Genomic DNA, 23,184 nt, shown 5'->3' on the forward strand with positions numbered 1-23,184 from the left:
CAGGACATAACACACACACCTAACTTGGAAGCATGTTTGGTGGTTTTGGTTTATAACCCATGTTTAATACTACAGCTACACTTCCCCACACAAACACTCATTTCTGTATCATGGGAAAGTCTTTCCACTACCTGCTGGGCTTCTCTTGAGCTCAAATAAATCAAAGGGTGTGTGTGTGTGTGTTTGTGCCTGTGTTTCCAAAACCTTCTCCGCAGGGTTTTGTGTGCAGCCCAATAGTACCGGCAGGCGAAGCGGTGATGAATTTAACAGAAGGCCAAACAGAGGAAGATGAGCAGAGCAGTGCATGGGATCAGACTGTAGATTATCTGACGGTGAGTGTGGGTGAGTTGGTTTTTACCTTCAACCCTGGTGGACCGGGTCGACCTGGCTTGCCGTGTGATCCTGGGGGTCCCTACAGGAAATGAAACACAAACAATACACACATTAGGAATGAACAATTAAGCAAAACTGAATGCATTTAATAGTTCACGCTTATAGACAATAGAAACCGTTTATGCGCCCCTTGTGGCCATGCTCAGAATGCATCTGCATTGTGAAGTGCTTAATTTTGTCTAGTTTGATGGTTTTGCATTCATGTACTTGCGTACTTAAGTATGCTTTGGGCATTATGTGTGTTCAGTTTACAGTGAATGGATCTGAGATGAAATTGAAGATTGAAGAAATCTTCAGAAACTGAGACTGAAGTCAATTCTTAGCTCCAGTTGACTTTGACCTTTCATGCGACCCTGACCTTGTTCTTATTTTAAACGACTTCCCATCTGAGGTCAGAGGTCACAGTGAGGGTCAAGGTCAATGGGTGTCATTGGAGGGAAACAGTTCAGAAATAAGCCCAACAGATTAAGTGATACCATGCACGAAAACAAAACAAAAGCAATGCAAGTGTGTAAAAACAATAGTGTGTGTGCGTGCATGTGTGTCTGTGTCTGTATTAGGGCTGTGTATATAATATTTGAACATATTAACATTATAACATAATATTAAACACACAAGAATAAAAAGAACCAAGTCTCTGATTTGCACCCAGACATGCAATAAAATGTGATTCACTAAATTATTTTAACCAAACTGTCTAAATCAATAAACACACAAAATGCGGCTTTAAAAAAATGTTTTACATTACAATTTATTCATATATAAGGAGTGAATATGGAATGATTATGTTATGTTTTACAATTATAAAGTTTGGGGTTAGATAGTTTTTTCCCTTCAAAAGATGGATTAAACTGATCAAAAGCGACAGTAATGATATAATGTCAAAAGATTTCTGTTCTATTTCAAATAAATTCTGAACATTCTTTTTATCAAAGAATCCTGGGGGGGAAAAAATTTATCACCGTTTCCACAAAAATATGAAGCAGCACAACTGTTTTCAACATTAATAATAATCAGAAATGTTTCTTGAGCAGCAAATCAGCATATTAGAATGATTTCTGAAGGATCATGTGACACTGAAGACTGGAATTCAGCTTTGCTGCATTTTAAAATATATCCAAATGGAAAACAGTTATTTTAAATTATAATAATATTTCACAATATTACTGTTTTTACTGTATTTTGGGGCACCTAAATGCAGACTTGGTGACAATACGAGGCTTCTTAGCGGTGTACTAGGGAAAAGCAAAGATTGAGGAGAGTGCAAAGAAAGTGCAAACAGTTTAGGCTGACTTTACTGAAAGACTTCTTTGTTCTAACAAGCAAACACACACACACACACACACACACACACATTTATACAAATAACATACACATTTAACATGAAAACGGTACCGGCTGAACAAGGCCTAGCAGTCAGACTTTATAACACATGCTCTGCACACACACACACACACAACAGGTGCTTTGACGCATACACACTACATGTTGACAACAGTTGCTAAAGCATCACCTCGCACCCATACCATCCTGTCAACAAAGGTCAAAGTTCAAACAAAGTCTCATGGCTCTTTGACTGTGCTAGAAGATTCCTCACAAGGACTCTTTAGTCAAAGGAATAGACCACCCAAAAATTACAAATCATGTGTGTAAAATACTCTAAAATACAGCTCTAAAATAATTAAAATACAGCAGAAAATTTAAATTTAGTACCTGCTCACCTTAGAAGATCCCAAACATTTATTTTTGATATTTATTTTATTTACTACACTTAAAAAATGGCTTAAGACAAAACAATTAAGTGATCGCTGCCCTGAATTTTTATATGGAATATAATATGTGATATATTGCATGTGCATCTATCTATCTATCTATCTATCTATCTATCTATCTATCTATCTATCTATCTATCTATCTATCTATCTATCTATCTATCTATCTATCTATCTATCTATCTATCTATCTATCTATCTATCTATCTATCTATCTATTTATCTATCTATCCATCCATGCATTGTCCTTTTTTTTAATTGTACTTCTGTACCTTTTATATAACATAATCCTGCCCAGGGACTTTTTTTTATTATAATAAATTATTTATATAATAAATATTTACAAGATTTCTTATAAACATTTATAAGTATCAAATAATATTTGAAGTATTAATGTATACTGTGTATAACATTTATAAAATAAATCAATTTATAATATATTTGATACATATGCATATTAATAAAATAATAATTTTGTTAATATAAGTGATCTATAAAATAAATCAATATTTCTTAAAATGTCTTATGACAAATCAATTACATTATCACTGATCTGACTTTTATTTGCAAAATAACATATCACATGTTATATTCTATGTAATGTTGCACATATTGTAATGATATTGCGCATATTTTATTGTTACACATAATCTAATGATGGTGCATATATATATATATTTTTTTTTTTTTTGATGTTTTTGGTCAATTTTATATTACATCATCCAGCCCAGGGACTGCAAGTAATATTTTAGCAACAAATTATTTATTAATATCCACAGAATGTGTGATAAATATTTAAAATGACAAAAGTAATATTCCATTTATTACTATATTAACTGATGATGAATAATTAATATATTAATAATAATTAATAATATGCTATTGCTGTTAACATTATTATTATTATTACTGCAATTCTTAATACTTTAAAACTATGTGCATTTGTAGTCATGATATTGTAGCTCAATTAATATTTCATTAAATACACAAAAATGACAAAATAGGTAAACAGGAATAAGAAAGGGCAAATGAGTGAGTGTGAATGAGTCAGATGGACCGGGAGGGGCGGCTTGTGTATTGAGGTCAGATCGACCTGCTGACCAGACAAAACACAGATACACTGGAGTGAACAGTGTGTGACACTGCATTTTACACACTTCCTGTTTATACCTGGGGTCAAAGGTCAATGGCTCTTTTAGTCTAACACACACACACACACACACTCACCCGAGGTCCTCTCGACCCTGGCTGCCCTGGTTTCCCTGGAGGTCCCGGTATTCCCTACGAAACACAAGAGTGCTCTTATGAATCAAACACACACTGCACAAGTGTGCTAATAGTGCTGCAGGGCTCTGTTTAAAAACTAAACAGCAAAGAGGAAACAGGAAGTCATTCGAGGGAATTTCCTTTTTCTGATAATGAGCTATAGACTTACAGAAGACCTGTAGATCCTGAATCCCACTGTGTGTGTGTGCAGTGTGTGTTTATGCAAAGGTCCCTGTGGTCCTTTTCTGTAGCTTTGAAGGTATGTACCAATCCCACAATCCTGCAGGGCTCAGATTGCACAATTGGCTGGTTTTGTGCAGCTATTCTGGGTATCGTAAGTATGACAGCACTCAGACAAGAACATAAGAAATATTTAATAAAACAGTCTCTGATCTTTTAAAGGATCCATTTCAGTAAATAAGTACAAAACACAGAATCAATGATTTGTTTCTGTAAAATATTTAGTCAAATACTTAAAATTAAAAACAATATATTAACATTTTTTATAAAAGCAATAATATAAATCTTAAAATAAATAGTTATAAGTTTAATATTAGGTAAAATATTATATCTTTTATTAAATATACAGTTTTATAAAGTATTTTGTGAATAATGTATTAATGACTATTTATATATAACGATATTTAACGATATTTGTTTATAATATTTAAAGTTTTTATAATAATTTATAATATTTTACTGATTAATATAATTTTAGTTTTATAAATATAAATAAATGTATTTATATTTTATTTTTATAAATAAAATATATTTATTAATTTTTATATAAATCTACATTTATATTAATCAAACATAAAATATTGTATAAATGCATATTAATAGAATAAATATTTTATAATATAAATTATCTATAAAATAAATATTTCTAAAATATATTAGTAAAAATAATTTGTCTTCATAATATTTTAGCAAAATATATTTTTAGCAAAATACTTGAAATTAACATACTCGGAAATTAAATACAAAAATGATATTACATAACATAAAAATATCACATAAAAGTAAAATAGGTTATGAGTGCTATTTCTTGCTGATTGTTTTCTGTATTTCAGTATTTAAGTAACAAAAATTAAACATTTTAATTTACATGCCAACAAAGGCTGTTTGGCACAAAAAAACACCCTTTTAAGCTATTTCAGAGCATATTTTACATATCAAATATCTTTTTCATTAAATGTCCAAAAATATCATGATTATCCGGTAATTTCTCCCAGCTCTATGGCTGAAGCGGTATCATATGTATCAGCATAGTTGTTGAAACCGAAGATCAGTTGGGTTTTCTGTCCTGCACCCCCAGCGCAGCGCCACGCGGCACAGGATAAAAGCCTTCATTGAGAAGATGAGTGTGTGAGTGAGCTGCTGTGTGTTTATGTTAAGAATCTCAGAGCTCTAGAACTATGGCTCTGTTGATGGAGGCGGGGGGATGGGGCTTTCTCACCCACATACATGTACACACAGCCCCCCACAGCCACCCCGTCCTGAATGAACACCCAGATACTCCCATCATGCAACAGGGCTTTCAAACTGTGCTGCTTGAGTTCGCAGTATGCAATACTTTGTGCACAGTATGACACAAATGGCCTACAACATTTGCTACTGCATCTCACAAAGCAATGCAACTTCCATTTACAGTGTGCTGAGTGAATCTGAAATAATACAAGCAGCACTATTTATCTTTTTCCTTGACTTATTACTTAACTGACAAATTTTAAGATACTTTTGGATTAAAAATGCAAAGTAACATAAATATGCAACACATCAGGGTTAGTATTTTAACTAAAACTAGAACTATTAGAAACATTTTTATTCACTGAAAAAAAATGGAAATAAAATGACGACAAACTAAATAAAATGTTGACTTCACAACTAACTGAAATAGGTTTAAGTTGAAGCATTAAAATTACTAACTGGTAATAAATAAAAACTAAAAACTAAACTAAAACTAAAACTGAAATACAAATGAATTAAGCCTAAATAGTAATATTTAAAAAGACTAATTTGAATCACTACAATTATTAACTGGAAATTTAAATGAAACTAAAAAAATTAATAAATTAATCCCAAACAATAATATAAAAAATAATAATAATAATAATAAAAAAACACAAAATCTAATAACAAAACTATTTAAAAATATACTGAAACTAAAAAATTTTAAGTATTAATATTACACAAAAAAATACCAACATTAAACCAAAAACCTAAAGTATATTGAACCTAAATAGTAATTTTAAAAAAGACTAATAAAAACAAAAAAAGCACAATACGCAAACAAAATTACACTAAAATGAAAATAAAAACAAAAATGTTAATATTGCATGAAAAAAACTAAAGTTAAAAGTATATTAAACCTAGTAAATATAAAAATAGTACTATTTAAAAACAAAAAAGCACAATACACAAAACAAAACTACTAAACATTGTAGAAAAATAAAAATAAAAGTTAATATTATTAAAACATACAATAAAATATAAATATTACTAAAATAACATTGGACCATACAGTAGTGACAACAACAGGATAGCACTATTTGACCCTGTTTCATGCTAATTTTAAAAATTAGTAGGCAGTTAAAAGCACATACTGCACAGTATTTAGTAAGCAGTAGCATTCATTCTGAACAGAGCTTGTGAGCGTGACGCTAACTGTGTTTTTTGGGCTATTGTATGTTTAAGTAACGCTAAAGATAGTGGCTACAGCTCATTATCTTGGAGTAAACGGTGTACTGCAGCTCGGGGCTGGAAATAATAGCAGACTACGAGCGCGTGTGCACGTGTAATCGAGAGAATCGCCGGGTGTGCTCCTGCCGTTTTAGTCAAGTACCTGCTGAATGTGTCTTTATGGTGGATGATGGGGGCTTCTGGGTAATTATCCTGCGGTAATGACAGAGAACATTCTCTTGGGTGCTACACACACACACATACCTGTGAGTCAAAGGTTTACACAAAGGTAACCACAGTAATGTGCAGACATAAACAGACACAAGCTAAAATGGGTCATTGTTCAACATGTGGGCCGTTTTCTCAAGTTTAGTCAGCTATTTTGGAAAATGCCCTCTAGAGAGTCTGAGTATGATGTCATCACTAACTTTGAACATCCTTGTTAATTAAACTGTCCGCCGAGAGATTTGCTTGAAATCACTGTTTTTGTCCATATGTTGCTGCATCTACAGGACTGTAAAGATGTTGCAGTCCTACTGTTTAAACACGGCTGGCTCACATTTAGCACAGGACTTGTAATAAGTCACTTATCTTTATTTGTGTTTGGGTCACAGGTCAGGTGTTTGCTTTTGAAATTCAGTCTCTTAAAAGAGGTGGTTTCTGACTGGTCTGATTGAAATCCCATGCTTAGTTTTGCATGGATGGAACGGGATTCCCTGCTTGTAAAGTTCTGTGTGAGTGTCTGGGTGACTGATAAAATGTTCACTACTTCCCCTGACCTTTGACCCAGCTTTAAAAGCACATTGCTCAACGGCTTTCAAGAAAACACTAACATGAGAGAACGATAAATGCGCATGGAAACTATACAGGCATTACCGACACATTTTTGACCCTAAATTGATGATTGCGACACAAAAATACATGCAATATTGAGCCATTTCCATCCTTTAAGGCAAGGCAAGGCAAGGCAAGGCAAGTTTATTTATATAGCACATTTCATACACAGTGGTAATTCAAAGTGCTTTACATAAAAGAAAGTGAAATAGACATTAAAATCAATAAAAACATGGAAATAAGAATAATAAAAACAAGGAATTTTAAAATGATATAGAAAATGATTTAAAATAAATTTAAAGAAAATGATTATACATTAAGGAGTATCTGATCGACCTGGAAACTGCAGAACTGCGTTCTTGTAATCAGTCTAAATCAATATAAATCCAGCAATCACACATTTTTCTATTTTTACCAGCATCTGGTCAGTAAAACGTGATGTTTGTGCTTTTAGACATTTACAAAAGAATTTATAATGAAGTAAACATTTCCATTTGTACTTGAAAGCAACGTTTTATGAACTGTTCTGCAACCAACATACACTGGGGTCAGTAATATTTTTTTTTAATTAGCACTTTTAGTAAAGATGTATATAAGGTCACAAAAGCTTTTTATTTCAAAGGTTTTTCTTTGTATACAAACCTGAAAGAAATGAATCACAGTTTCCACTCAAATATTAAGCAGCACAACTATTTTCAACATTGATGATAATAATAATCAATGTTTCTTGAGCAGAAATCAGCATATCTGAATGATTTCTGAAGGATCATGTGACACTGAAGACTGGAGTAATGATGCTGAAAATTCAGCTTTGATCACAGGAACAAATTACCTTTGAAAATATATTCAAATTAAAAACACTTATTTTGAATTAAAATAATATTTCACATTATTTGCTGTATTTATGATGAAATAAATGCAGCCTTGGTGAGCATTAAAGACTTAAAAAAAATCGTATTTACTTATTTATTTGAATGGCAGTGTATATATATATCTCTTATCGCTGCAATTAAAAATAACATCTCATTAATCAATATGCACACTGTCCCTTTTAAAATGTCTTAACTAGGCATGACAAGTGATAAAACTATCCCTTCCATTTTAATGATTATTTGTCCTAACTGACCACAATGGCAACCGGCAAAAGTTAAGTGAAACCATTAGGAAACCATGGGAAATTTAGTCAGTCTGCTGGATTTCATTTGCGCTGTACCATGCAAGATAGTCCCGCCCACAAAGAAATTTCATTGGTCAAAACTCTTCCTCCACATTTAACTGAATCTGATTGGATGTTAATGTGTCGTGCAGCATTTCCTGCTTTCAGTGTGGACAAACAAAATATGAATTGGGAATTGTGCCTGGCATCTAAAGAAAAGAAAGACTGAGTGATATTGCCAAAAAGATTTCCTTTACCTTCTGTATATGTGTCACTATGGGAGGCATGAGTATTTATTTCTGCTCATGTGCCCATTTTTAGCAACAAACTCAAATTAATCCAACACACAAAGACACAAAAAATGCAGCTCTCTTACCATTTTCCCGGGATCTCCTTTTTGTCCGGGCGGTCCAGTCAGAAGCGAAAAGTATGTGGGCTCCGCTTCAAAGCTCTGGAAATCGTTGAAAGCCGGGAGAGTCACAGATTGGACGGTGAACCTTGGAGTGCTTGGTGTGACAGGTGTTTTCGGCTTATCAAGAATGACTTTGGGGGTTTCCAGAGTTTTTGGCAGTTTGTTTGGTGCGGCGGTTGTGAACAGAGTGGATTTGGGTGTCGGAAGGATTTTTTTAGGAGTAGGGTTTGGGGAGGCAGTGGATTTTGGGGTTGGGAGTGTAGTTTGGGGTGAGCGCTGGGTGCTGGTTTTGGGCTGGAGTGGCTTTTTGTTGGTTGGCGAGGGTCTTTTGGGGGCGGTCGGTTCTGGGTCGGATAACGGTTTCAAAATGCCATTGTGTTTCTTGTTAGGATTGACAGGTTGAGCGCCAGTAGAAGTGTTCTTTGTTGGGTTGATCTTGGTGGGCTTTGGCGCAAGAGTTGGTTTCTTTACCGTGGGTTTTACAGCTGTTGGTTTCGAAGGTTTCGGTGGCGTAGGTTTGAGATCAATTGTTTTTGAACTTCCACGTTTGGAAGAAGTCGGTCGAGCGATTGTGGGCTTTGGTCCGGAAGGCTTAGTTGCACTAAGCTTTGGAGACATTTTTCCTGGAGTGGGTTTGGATCCAGCTGGTTTTGCAGGGGTAAGCCAGGCCACTCGAGGCTTTGAGGCAGTCGGCTTGGGGCTTTTGGGTGTCCTGAGAGTAGGTTTGGGGGTGACAGACTTTAAATATCCCCAAGATAAAGGAGCTTCTAGTCCTGTTTGCATCAAGGAAAGCGGTGGAGGTGTGGTAGACATGGGTTTAGGTCGTACACCGTTACTCGTTCTCACTGCAGAAGACCCTCCTGCACCATTTATGGATGTCCAAAGGAAATTAGTGGGAGTGAAAGTGAAAGTGCGATTAGGTGGTAATGTGTGGGCCAATAGTGGTGGGGCGTGTCGGGACGGGAGGGGAAGTAGAGCAGGAGGCGCTGGCCTGTAGGTGTCATTTTCTCTGCACTGCCTGCGGATGGCGCTGCAGTAGTTCTGCTGCGCTTGTGCCGAGGGCACCACGTCAAACTGGCAAACCGCACCCTCGAAGGGTACCGTACCCGGAAGCAAAGCGCTAGTGCCGCCCAAGCGGAAAGTCCCGCGAGGGTTCAGACGTTCGGGAAGTACGGGGAGTTTCTGAGTAACTCCGCCATCGCTCTCCGAGCAGGGAGAGTGTAGGGTCACTGATTGGCCATTTAAAACGAAGGCTAGATGATGCCAGTGCCCGTCGTGGAGGTTGTATGGGAAAACCGCAGCATTCCCGGGGCCGGTGTGAAGCGTGAGCTTACCGGGTGAAATTTCCAGCCCGAGCTGAATCCGTTTCCCGGATAGGACGGAGAAGAGAAATGCTGAGTTTAAGCGGTGAGATCGGACGCTCAGGACGATAGTGCAGTTCCAGAAGAGTTCTGGTGGGAACACGGAGCGTGTCGCTGTGGTAACTCGTGCCCGTGTCGTGAGGATGACTCCAGAGTGGAGGGAGATAACGCCAGCTGGAACGGTGCGAGAACCGAGCTCAGCACGCAGAGCCAACCGCTGCAACACGTCCACATCTGCAACACAAAGCAAAAGACACCTTAATACACACTTGCACATATATAATATGACTGATATATAAAATAATATAAAAATTATATTAATATATATTTTTACACAATTAAATACATAAAAAATATGAAAGTATACAATTAAAAATTTAACATGAAATAAACGTATATACACACACCCATAAGAAGTAAATAAGTTTAAATATATTATATATAATAAGTAAACAAGTATATATACAGTATATATATATATATATATATATATACTTTTATTTTATATTATGTAATATTTGTATGCCATTAAAATATTATAAAGTACATATAATATAAACACACACGTGACCCTGGACCACAAAACCAGTCATAAGGGTTAATTTTTTTAAATTGGATTTATACATCATTTAAAGTTGCTCAAATTAAGTCCTTAACAATGCATATTACTAATCAAAAATTACATTTTGATATTTCACGGTACAAAATATCTTCATGGAACATGATCTTTACTTGGAAAATATTGGCTATTGCTACAAATATACCCGTGTGACTTATGACTGGTTTTGTGGTCCAGGTTCACATATACAGTACACACACACCTTATATATAATAAATAAATATATAAACTTTTACATTTACAGTGTACACACAAACACACACACACACACATACACACATACATACATATATATATATATATATATTGTATATACATATGTATATGTGTGTGTATATTTATGTATTTGTGTGTGTGTGTGTGTGTGTGTGTGTGTGTGTGTGTATATGTATATATATATATATATATATATAGCATCTATTTTGATTTAGATTTTTTTTTTAATAAAAAATTAATTGATAGATTTTGATTGCTTCCATTGTCCTCATTTGTAAGTCGCTTAGGATAAAAGCGTCTGCTAAATAACTAAATGTAAATGTAACATAAATGTAAATGCATCTAGATGACTAACACAGATGAACACATTAAAGCCATAAAACTTTCATTTTGATTTCATGGCATCTTGAGGAGATCGATGACTCCGCATTACATCATTTTAATGCGCTAATTCAGTTTTGTGCCATGTGTGTTAAATTCCAGCAGGGAAACATCCTCCGAGGCTAAAACGAAGCAACGAGTTAACAGCTGCATGTCTGTGTCTGATGCCAGAACTCTAGTGCTAAAAACTGGCTGTTGACAAGGAAAATTTGCGAACTTATCACAGTGAACTTGTGTATGTGTTTCACTTGGGTCAGCATTTGGCTTCACGAGGCCAGGACAGAGCCAAGCGTATGAGAACAACAGTAGAAAATACTTCATTCACACAATGGAGCTCTGTCTGAATGATGCATTTGATTGCGTAAATGAACGTGTGTTTGTGCTTCACATCAATATCATGAATCAATAGTCAGCAAAACCGTGAAGGACTATCAGTGCTGCGTGTTACTGTGTCATCATCAGATAATCAGTGTTGGCATAACATAATTTATAGGTGTAATTAGTCACATAGCATTTACAGCTAAAGTGACTAGCTCAAAAAAACATGTATTCAGAACTGAACATCGAAGAGTAGAGATGGTAGAATGGCAAATTGTGTATTTGCAAGAAGACTTGACTAATGGATCTGATTTGAGTGAGAGTGCACACACAAATTGGGTCAAACTTAATTAAACAGAGCGATTTATTTTATTGCTTCACTGTATTAAAAAATATCAGTGAATCAAAATCAAATAAATTTTAATATAAATATGCTATATATGATAAAATATATATTATATTATTTATTTATTGTCATTTAAAATAGGCTAAGCCAACTGATGAACTCCGTAAACTCTTGTTGCTGTCATGTGAACGGATCTTAATGCTGTGATCTTTGGTTTGATTTAATACATTTATCATAACTTTATTCCCAGGCCTTTTCATATGTGTGTTACTGTCTAGAGATCAGCATGAATCAGCAGTCAAGTGGGAACATGAGGTCATTTTTTCTATAAAACAGACATGCACTCACACACACACACACTCATTCATGTAATAGGGGTTATAGGACATGCTTTACTGAGGGAAAAGTGCTTGGAACTGAGAGACGTTTGGCAGGAGAAAAGGTAAATGTCGGGTAAGGAAACTCATACGTATGTGAGAGAGGTGTTTGAGTTTCATGAATCAGGGTTTAAAGTTTAATGTTGTAAAACTTTCCAAACTTAGTGGAAAGTGCAAGAACATGAAACTTTATCAAAAATCTAATAAATTGACCATTTCCACTGCAATCACACAAACGTAGCATGTTCATGAAGATAAAACTCATCTCTTACCTTCAAAGAGTACTTGGGTGAATCCAAAAGAAGTACAGTAAAGTAGAATACACAGAAGAAGAGCTCTCCTAGAGACACACAGAGAAAGGCAAAGTTACTCATTTGAATTTCCACTATTTTTGCGGCTAGCAGAGTTAAATGTTGAATCAGACCTTTACATAACAGAAGCCACTTGTCAAAACATCATCATTACAATGGAGGTACACATTTCAGGCTTCTTGCACTGGCCTCGACCCAAACAAGTGGAAAATTTTACTGGCAACACCATCTTTCCGGAGCGAGTTGAGCGAACCATCAAACCGATGGATGATGCCGGCCAGTTAAATGCATTTCCATGTTTATAGTCAATGAAAACATTGTGCGTGATTTCAGTTTATTTTCTTTCGTTTGGAAAATGGTCAAAATGTGCACACAAGTGTATACTTAAGAAGTACATTTAGAACAGCTTAATTGCTGTTACACAATGTGGACTAAATAAAATGAATTTCCCACAGTTGAGCATTTTACAAAAGCAACTTAACATATGAACGATGCATCAACTTTAAAATTCTGGCCAATGCTGATTATTGTCATGTTATAGCCGATAACTAATAAATAATCATAGTAAAACCCTAAAAATTATAATCAATCATTTTAGATGCTACAGTGAATCTAGCCACCTTTTTAAAAGAAATTGATATTCTATTCAGCGATTATGCATTAAAGTGACAGTAAAGATGTTTATAATATCGCAAAAGATTTCCATTTCAAATAAATGTTGTTCTTTTTAACTTTCCATTCATCAAAAGCCTGAAAATAATTAAGCAGCACAACTATTTTTAACACTGATAATAATCAGAAATGCAGTAAATCAGCATATTATATGATTTCTGAAGGATCATGTGACACTGAAGACTGGAGTAATGATCAGCTTTGCATCACAGAAATAAAGCAAAGGTAATCTATAAAATAATCTACACAAATATGCATTACAAAACCCCTAATATCGGTTTACCGTAGCAAACACCTCTTATACTACAGTCAAAACTGTTACACTTTATGTGTGACGGTACCACAAAGGAACCTCAGATTCAGTTTTTTGCCAGACTGACCCTGATGACCTATGACCCTTGAACCCTAACCTCTGATTTCACAGGCACATGAAAGAGGAAGTGACTTGCAGGGGAAGGATTTCAATTATGATTGGCAGGATAGACGGCGCGCTAAACCCCCACCGTGTCTGCGGACATGTTTGTGTGACTGAGAGCCTTCGCCTGACAGCTGCTTTAAACATTACCTGCTGACCACAAAACACACACTCTTTTATCTATCACACACACACACGATCCTAGACTCCCCCAGGATCCCGTACCTGAGTCAGGAAGTGAAGCGTCTCGCCGCAGAGTTTCTCAGCCAATCAGAACGACAGAAACACCGGCCAGTCTGACCTCACAGTTAGTAAGCCACCGCAAACAGACGAGTGAGAAACTGTGTGTGTGTGTGTCGCAGCTGAATGTGCTCTTTCTATTGTGTGTGCGCTGCAGAAAATGACTAATGTATGTGTCAAGCATCTCTTGAGTCTCATAAACACTGTGCGAGTGAATATTTGTATATTGCAATAACTGAACTTTTCTGTAGGAAATGTTGTATGAAAACCTGCATGAGAAAACAAGTTAAATTGAGCTGACAGCTTTACATCCCTCAGTGATGCAAAATATCCAATAACTCAAGTTATTATACAATAACCAAAGCAGATTTAGAAGATAAAGCTAATACAAGTGTGAGTCTGAGGGACTAACTTAGAGAAGCCTTTTTCCACCGTGCGATTAAAAATAAAAAAAGGTAATTGCAATGATTTATCTCACAATTCTGACTTTTAATTCACACAATTATGAATTTATATCTCAATATTCAGACCTTTTTTCAACTAAATTGGACAGAAAAAAGTCAAAACTGTGAGTTTAAATCTCGCAGTTCTGACTTTATTTCTTGCAACTCTGAGAGAAAAAAAAGAATTTGAGAAAGAACTGCAAGTAATAAACAGAGAACAGCAAGAAAAAAGTCAGAATTGTGGGATATAGATTTGAAATTGTGAGGGAAAAAGTCAAAATTGTGAGATAAAAAGTTGCAATTTCCTTTTTTACGTTAACAAGTTCCCATACAAACTTGACCAAAGGAGTCAGTAAAAACTTCCATTAGGAGATGATGCCAATTGGAAAAACAATCAAATCAAATGAATACACATTATAATTAGCTTATGTAAGATCATTATATAAGATTATTAGAAGTCTATTGCATTAGTAATTTAGCTCTCAGGTTTCCCTTTTCCAGGCCTACAAAGTTATTTAGTGAGTGGAATTTTCTCAATGGTAGCAACCACATGTACACACAAATGTGTAAACTCACACACACTAACACACGCTATGTACACAGACGACTAAAAAGCCCCATCCTTGCATACAACAACCCTTCTCTTTCTCTCTCTTACTTCATTAATAGGGGAGTGGAAAATTCCTTCCTTTCAGCACACAGTGATGGACATTGATGAGGAAGATCCTGACCCCTGCTATACAACACCCTCTCTCTCCATTTCACTCTAACATTTAGGGGAAATATACAAGTTTGTGTTCAAATCTGGACGTATTTAAGTATATATGTAGGATACGTGAACATATCTCTCACATTGATGCTCCTAAATGATTATATTCCTGTCAGGTAGTGAGTTGGTGCATTGTAGGGCGCACCCTGGCGGACCGTGGCGGAAGCGCAAGGGATCCGGTTACAGGACCGATCAGCGCCGTCAGAAAACAAACGAACAGCAGAAGAGACCGCACAAGATGCACTAAAGCAGAGGAACCGTGCAAATAATTATAAAACGGATAGTTGATTGGTTAATTTAGCGTTTCAGCTGTGCAAAAATACCCGACTCGTACAGACACCTGTTCACCAGCTACTGTGTGTATCACTGCGCACTTCGGTTCACACCTGAGGGACTAGATCTTTGAGCATAATAAAATAACGTTTAATGGAAAACTTATATGATATTATGTCTATAATTGAATAGTATCACCGCACTACAATTTCTGTTTCACATTCAAGTTTGCTGGAAGTTGTTCAAGCGCTTCACGTCCAGAACTGACTCATGGCCTTTTCCCCTAGTTTCGTTTTTCATTCATTTATTCATTAATTTTAAGACTTTTTCTAGCTTTTCTGCACCAGATGCGTGCAATGCATTTGGGTAGATATCATAAAATATGTAGTATAATGGTTGTCAGGATGGTATTTAAAACACCACAAACAAATAGCCTAAACAATGACCAAAGTCATAGAAAGCTCACTTCAAACGCTTCAGTACAAGCACAGTTAATACGTATAACCTCTAGAGTATTTTTTTTTTTTTTTTTACCCGTTTAAACGTTTGCTGGTTTCTTAGGTTCCATAAATCTCAGTTTATGATATAAACTCCTCGCGAACGTTCTATAATAGAATGTGGCATAAAACCTTCCTGGAACGTTCCTGAACCTCTCATTTTAATCTCTGTTTACATTGCATTACATCTAACTGTCCTGTCAGCTATCCTGAGACCTGAACAAGTTCATTCATTCATTCGTGACGCGTCCACGGTTGTGGGTGTGAGGAACGGAAGTCTTGTTTGTTTAGAATCACTTGTTCAGTGGCAAATACATCACAGTGAACTGAGGTGTCCAAAAAACCATCCAAGAATACCATGTTTCCACGAGCACCTCGAATACTCAACAGTCAAGAACCTAAAGCCGAACGATGTTCACGACATTAACGAAATAAACTACTTTTTTTAGATTTCCCTGCACTCGATTCTGAATCAACAGCGCGACCAGAGTAGTCCGATTCAACGAATCACAGGCACAAACAAAAACATTATCAATTTTGTTGAAATTGCTGATGTTTTTAAATGAATACATTAATTAAATGTTAACAGGTTTTGTTTATTTCAATATATAGGCCTGGTAAAAAAAAATAATTGGAATGCATGCAACACTAAATTAAAAAGTCATGATTTGTATTATAAATCTGAAGTAATGTAATTAAATAGTAATTTTATTTCTTTCTCAAATGCATTCAAAAGAAATGGAATCATATAGGAACCTGATTCGTTCATAAGAGTCGGGACTATTACCATCCGAATGTACTAAAAAAAGAAACAGCGAGAACGCTTCATACGGCTCCTCACTAGAGTTAGAAATGAACCCAGAGACCTGATCCACAGACAGTCAAGACCATATGCTCTATGCCTGTGCGCAAACGGTTCGTATTAAACTGACCTTGGAGTTCTTGCACCTCTCCAGAAACCTATGCCGCCTGCGCGTAACGATGGTAAAGAGCTGGCTCTTGCACATCTCTGCTGGTACACCTGGACCCTTTCAGTTAAAGATATGTTTCTGTTCAGTTCTGAACGCTGGCCAAGCTACACAGGTAGACCGGCGCGCACGAACAAGCGCCCATTCACCCGGCACCAACACACACAAACCAGCGCGCCCTGCGCAAACATCCAGCCACCAAGCGCTCTTTGTCCCCGGTGTTACCGGCGAAAGGAGGTGGCCGACCTGCGTGACTCTTGGTACCTGATATGAGGTAAAACTGAAACTTACTTTGCCACCAGACGAGAGGTTCTGCGGACTCTCCTTCGGGTCGCTAAATTCATTTGTATTCATTTGTCCCGGCAGTCAAAATCCTGATCCGTTAATCTGCGTGACTGCGTCGCTGCCCGAGAGCGCGAGCCGTCGTCTCATGCATCGGATAAACCGTGGTGCGAAATGAGCGCGATCTCCCACCGGTCTGCTGCGCGACACCACCATAAATCCCTCCCGTGGAGCGACGGGAATAATCCGCGGGCGATTCTGTCCGGTCCTGCCCGGGTGCTGTAGGCATTTATGCCGGGTTGGCAACGGCTACAGCGGCTACTGGATGTTTGGTGCTTGGGGGGTTTGAGGAGTCAGGAGTGGAAGTTTCATCCTTTTTCCTTTTTTAAATAGTAGTTTGGAGAGCAGCTGTGGCGAGCGCCGGGTGTCGGGTTTCACGGCCGCCGTACATAACGCCCCTTGTGGGAGGGCACACCGGGGCACCTAGCTCCTGCCAAGGTTAGACTACCAGTGGGCTTTTCACACTTCAAGATGTTAACCCAGGGTCAATTTTAAGACAGGATTAACTCTGGACCGCCTTGTTCCAGGTTGCAGACTGTTTATGTTTTGTATTTCAGAATTGCTTTATTGGTTTAGGCAAAGCACTAGCAAGCACAAAGATTGTTTTTTTCATGCACTGGTTTTTCATGTGACTGTACAAATCTCATGAATATTTAATGAGGCAATCACTGAGGCAGTTTATGATTGGATGTCTGTTGCTAAACAGCTTGATTTAACATCCTAGGTTTACACTGTTTCAGATTCTACACGTTTGGGATAATGATGCTATAACTTCTTGAGCAGGGCTTCATAACGGGTTCAAAAAGGTGCTGAAATTTTTTACTTTCTTAAAGTCTGAAGTCCTGGCTGCTCCCTGCAGAGCTCTCAAACGTGCTCTGTGCTAAATAATTTAAACATGAAGAATTACAGAAAACATTTTAAGGCATTCTGACTTTCTGTATGGCTTGTTCAGAGGAGAAACAAGGCTGAAAATGTACTGCGTAAAGCATTTCCTCTAATTATGTGCATTTTGGATGCGTAACCACCACTTAAACCTGACAATTTGCCATGGATATTTAGCAGCGTGAATTTAGAGCTTATTTACCTCGCTGTAAAGATACAGATTCTGATCTAAATATGGGCCACACACGCCCACATCCAGACCAGGAACGTCCCGCCCTGTAAACGCGAGCGTATTTAAGTACACATTTCTCCTGTACCTCTGGCCATCAGCAAGAGTGTGTTTTTCCCTCCATCAATCACTTGATAGTCTTTCATCTTCATGCTTGACGTCAGCATCAGATTAGCGTTTGGTTGTGTACGTCACTGATGATAGTGAATGATAGTGAAGACTTATATTGTTAGAAAAGATTTTCTAACAATATAAGATAAATGCTGTTCTTTTTAACTTTTTATTCATCAAATAATTCTGAAAAAAAGTGTCACAGGTTCCCAAAAACATTAAGCAGCACATCTGTTTTCAACATTGATTTGATTGAACTTTTTTAAATAAATAAATAAATATATATATATATAAATTCTAAAACCACACTAATTCCATTCAAGCGAACCTCAAACTCAGTTTTATCAACAGCGAGAGATTGTGCATGTGTGTGAAACAAAGAAACAGATTACTTTCCTGAAATGAAGCGTGAATTAACTGTTTTGGCTTCTTTTCTGTGTTTTTGTCCAATCTGTCATTACTGTGGCATGAGTGTAGCTTTTGCATTCCAACATCTGTGTATCATTCTCTCTTTCACTGTTATTCATGTATCAGAGAATGTTAAGGCTATGTCTACAAATGAGGCTAATTTGTCCTGCTAATCCTGTTTATGAACTAATCCATCATCTCACAGGAGTTTCCCAGAGCTCAGGCCCTACAGAACCTATAGCACCACAGTTCAAAGGTCACTGGACGGCTTCAGGCTCAAACATGGCTGGAATACTGCATACTGTGAAGTCTACTATTTGGGGTCAGTAAGATTTTTTATTATTAATAATATTTTTGTTAAGCAAGGATGCATTAAATAGATTTTTTTTTTTAAAGTGACAGTAAAAGGCATTTATAATTACAAAAATTCAAATAAACACTGCTCTTGCTCTATTCATCAAAGAATCCTGAAAAATATATCACGTTTTCCACAAAAATGTGAAGGAGCACAACTTTTTTTTTCAACATTCATAATAATAAGAAATGTTTTTGAGCAGCAAATCAGCATATTAGAATGATTTCTGAAGGATCATGTGACACTGAAGACCGGAGTAATGATGCTGAAAATTCAGCTTTGATCATTTAAAAATATATTCAAGTAGAAAAAAGCCATTTTTAAACAGTAAATACTAATGCAATAAATATTATTTGCATGTAAGTCCATCCAGTTATCTAATCAATTGTTTACTTTTTTTTAGTTATTACGGTACAGTGGGAATGTAAAGTCAAGTCAAACATGTACGCATGCGTTGTGCATCCAATGCGGCGCCCTCTGTTGTATATTTACATTTATGCATTTAGCAGATGCTTTTATCCAAAGCAACTTACATTGCATTCAAGTGACAGTTTTTACATTTTATCAGCTCTTGCTTTCCCTGGGAATCGAACCCATGACCTTGGCGTTGCTAGCGCCTGCTCTACTATTTGAGCTACAGGAAAGCCTATATGTATATATTACATAGTTTGGCAAATGTAGGTCATCACAAACATAGAGAAAATGTACATAATGCACACACTAGTACAAGGAAAGGAAGGGACGCGTGGCCAAGTATGGTATTGAGGGTGGAGAGAGCGCTGGACATTCACTCCCCCCACCTACAATCCCTGCTGGACCTGAGTCTCGAACCCGCAACCTTTGGGTTATAAGTCCGACTCTCTATCCATTAGGCCACGACTGGCCCCAAAAAGTATGCTAGTAAGCTATTCCAAACATAACACACTGTAGAAGTGATATGGAAGCTTCCGCTTCCAAAAAAAAAAAAAAAAAGTATGAATTGTGAGATAAAAAGGCTGCAATTACCTTTTTTATTATTTTTTTAAAATTCTGTTCTTTTGAGCTTTCTATTCATCAAAGAATAAAACAAGTAAATTTTAATTTTAAAGAGATATAAAGTCAGGATTGCAAACGGCAAAAAAATGTAAAATTAAAAAAATAATAATTTATATATCGCTATCATGACATTTTTTCTCAGAATTCTGAGTTTATACAGTATCTTGCAATCCACTTTTTTTCAGAAGTAAAAGGGAAAATTGTGAGATTAAAAAAGTCTCCTTTTCTATATTTTTTATTTAGTGGCAGAAACAAGCTTCCATAGTGATTTGTATCCTGCTAAATATTTTGCAAAGTGGTGTAGAGCTATTGTCTTATTCTGAGCATAAGATCCACCTGTAGCTCATCTACACATCTTCTGCCTCAGGCTACACACACACACTTCGAAAGCAGATACACACACGCTGTTGTCCAGGACACATACTTAAAGTCTCTAAATTGTGTGCTTTACACTTAGTTCCTCCTCCTGTGTTTCAATCAGGGTTTTATTCAGTGTTGCGCTAAAATTACAGCCTAGCTTGTGTGCATCATTGTGTGTGTGTGTGTGTGTGTGTGTGTGTGTGTGCTTTAGTGTACCACCCAGATTGCTTTGATTATGCTCATGCTGACCCAAAGCTTTAATTACAGTCCAAACCAAATGATCCCAACACTCCACAAATAACCTGGGCCAGACCAGATCAAACGCTCGACAAGCTCACACACCATCATTAAGCAGGACACGCCCCTAAGTCTGCTGTGCCACGCCCTGAGCCAATCGCAGAGTGGCATCCGTGGAAAAGAAAACATGAAATAACTCATAATACTCAAACTAACAAACGATGGAAAGTCTTTTCCACAAACGACCAAATAATGATCCATGCTCAGCAAAAAGCAGCCTCAAATGACTTCAAGCTTCATAATAATCTAAATTCAATCAACCAATGATAAATTTTCCCATTTTCAAGAGTTTTGAAATCTTCAGTATGTGCAAAAGCGTAGTGCAAAAATTCAATATGTGCAAAAACGTAGGGTTAAATATAGCGAGAGAGAGAGAGAGAGAAAGAAAGAATGGTGTTTGCCCATGCACAATAGAAATAGCTTGCTTTAGTAAACACCACTAATGAGAAAGTTAATAAATGAGAAGTGGCTTGTTGACCACAGCTTTGGTCAGTTATCTGTTGGATTTGTGTGTATGCGGTGTTTAATCAGCTGTGTTTCAGTGCTGACCACAGATCATCAGGATAATAGAGGTATAAATTACACTAATTGGTCTGGCAGATGCTTTCCTACTATTCTTATTGTACTGAACACAAATGAATCATTTAGTGAGTTCGGTAGCAGCAGGTAAATTACCTGATTAAAGCACACAGCAAAATCTATGGGTGCCAAAATGAACATGGAGCTGGAAGGATCTCATTAATCTAAAGACTATAAAAAGCATCACGGATATCAATGCAGGAGATATGAATGTCAAGATCATTAATTCATAAATGTTCTTTATATATCTAGTACAGAGAAAGTCTCTACACAGGACAGAAAAATCATCAAATAAATGGTTTCTTCAAGACAGCAGATAAAATAAAGACTCATGCTGAATACTCTTGCTTCCTAAGATTAAAAAAAAACAAAACAAGTTCATCTCAAATGATCTGAGCTCCTATCAACATCAGCATTTTATTTATTTTCAATGTTTATTCTTAAAGAAAAGGTTTACTGTTGATTTTATCATGCAGGATATAGGGGGAATAATACATTTTATGAATAAAAATTGTTATTAATAATAATGATATAAATAATAAAATTAAGCATAAATAATAATAATTATGTTAATATTTAATAAAATTATAAATAATAACAAGTCAATAAATTATATTATATAATAATAATAAATTAATAATAATACAGTACAATATAATTCAATTGTACTTTATTGTACAATACAATTGTTTTTATTATTTAAATATTATAATTCTATTAAACAATAAAATTATTAATATTTATGCTTTTGCTTTTAAACGGTAAACTCTGTACATGAAAAACTGCAGGGAGACCTTAAAGTTTCTCTTTTGTTGACAACACATTTATAAATGTTTCTCATTACAAAATTAAAAACACACACACACACACACACACACACACACACAGACACACACACACACACACACACACACACACACAAATCATACTAATGACTTTTTTAAGTCAAACTGTGTTTTTGCCCAAAAGATGACAAGTGTTCTTAGTCATTATTTACTAGAAAAAAAAATATTTGAGATGTCATTCACAGCATAAACCCTAAGAAAAATTCAAAACTAAGCTAAAGTAATATTTATGCTTGCTTTAGCAAACACCACTAAAAAAATGAAAACAGTGAGAAAAAGGAAATATAAAAAAGGCACAAAAAAGTGAAAGCAAAAGGAAGTAAAGCACTAGGTTAGACAGCAGGGCCTCCGCCCTTTAACATTGATTTCTAGTGTTTAAGAGAAACACACACACACACACACACACGCGTACAAGCATGTGCAGAAACACAAATATCCACATAAGAACACACTTTCACTCCAAAAACACACATGCTATACCCCACCCTGACAAACACACACATATAGATGTGCCCATGCTGCAATCACACACACACACACACACACACACACATACATGCACATACACCCACAGGCATTTCAAAGTGTGGTGCTCGAAACCAAAGTGTGGTTGCGTGCACAGCAATAATCACCAACCTGCTCTCTCATAACACCACCAGAATAACCTACACACATGATTTCCTCGGTCTTCACAGCACTAGAATAACCAAGACACACACACACACGACACACATGCACTGCAGACATGTAATGTTGTACTCAATCAGAGCTCTATGAATAAAGTCAGCATGAACACGCAAGTATAAACAGTGTTCTATATTTTGAGCTGAAGGCGGAAATGCAAACCTCACAGTAATGCGATATCACAGCATAATGAGACTTATGATTATTTTAATCATACTGTTATGAGGTAAACAGAGCGAGCGCAGCATCTGAACATGGCCCAGATGGGTGTTCACAGATTCTTATGTTTATGTGCGATTTGACTCGTTTTGCTTCATTTTAGAGAAGACTCCTTCG

General features: G+C 36.3%; 1 protein-coding gene across 1 annotated transcript in view; it reads right to left on the bottom strand.

The window, feature by feature from the left end:
• The window catches only part of LOC306862576 (collagen alpha-1(XXVII) chain A), a 62,262-nt gene extending 44,898 nt beyond the window's left edge, over positions 1–17,364 (bottom strand). Inside the window, exons 1-5 of the mRNA XM_079405464.1 lie at positions 17,013–17,364; positions 12,406–12,473; positions 8,480–10,110; positions 3,393–3,446; positions 359–412 (exon numbers count right to left, since the gene is read on the bottom strand). Coding sequence (XP_079261590.1) covers positions 359–412; positions 3,393–3,446; positions 8,480–10,110; positions 12,406–12,473; positions 17,013–17,065 — 1,860 coding nt within the window. The 5' untranslated portion in view covers positions 17,066–17,364. The remainder of the gene's footprint in view (positions 1–358; positions 413–3,392; positions 3,447–8,479; positions 10,111–12,405; positions 12,474–17,012) is intronic.
• Between the last annotated feature and the right edge of the window lie 5,820 nt (positions 17,365–23,184).

Source organism: Barbus barbus (assembly GCF_936440315.1).
Source record: "Barbus barbus genome assembly, chromosome: 43".
NCBI classification, from domain to species: Eukaryota; Metazoa; Chordata; class Actinopteri; order Cypriniformes; family Cyprinidae; genus Barbus; species Barbus barbus.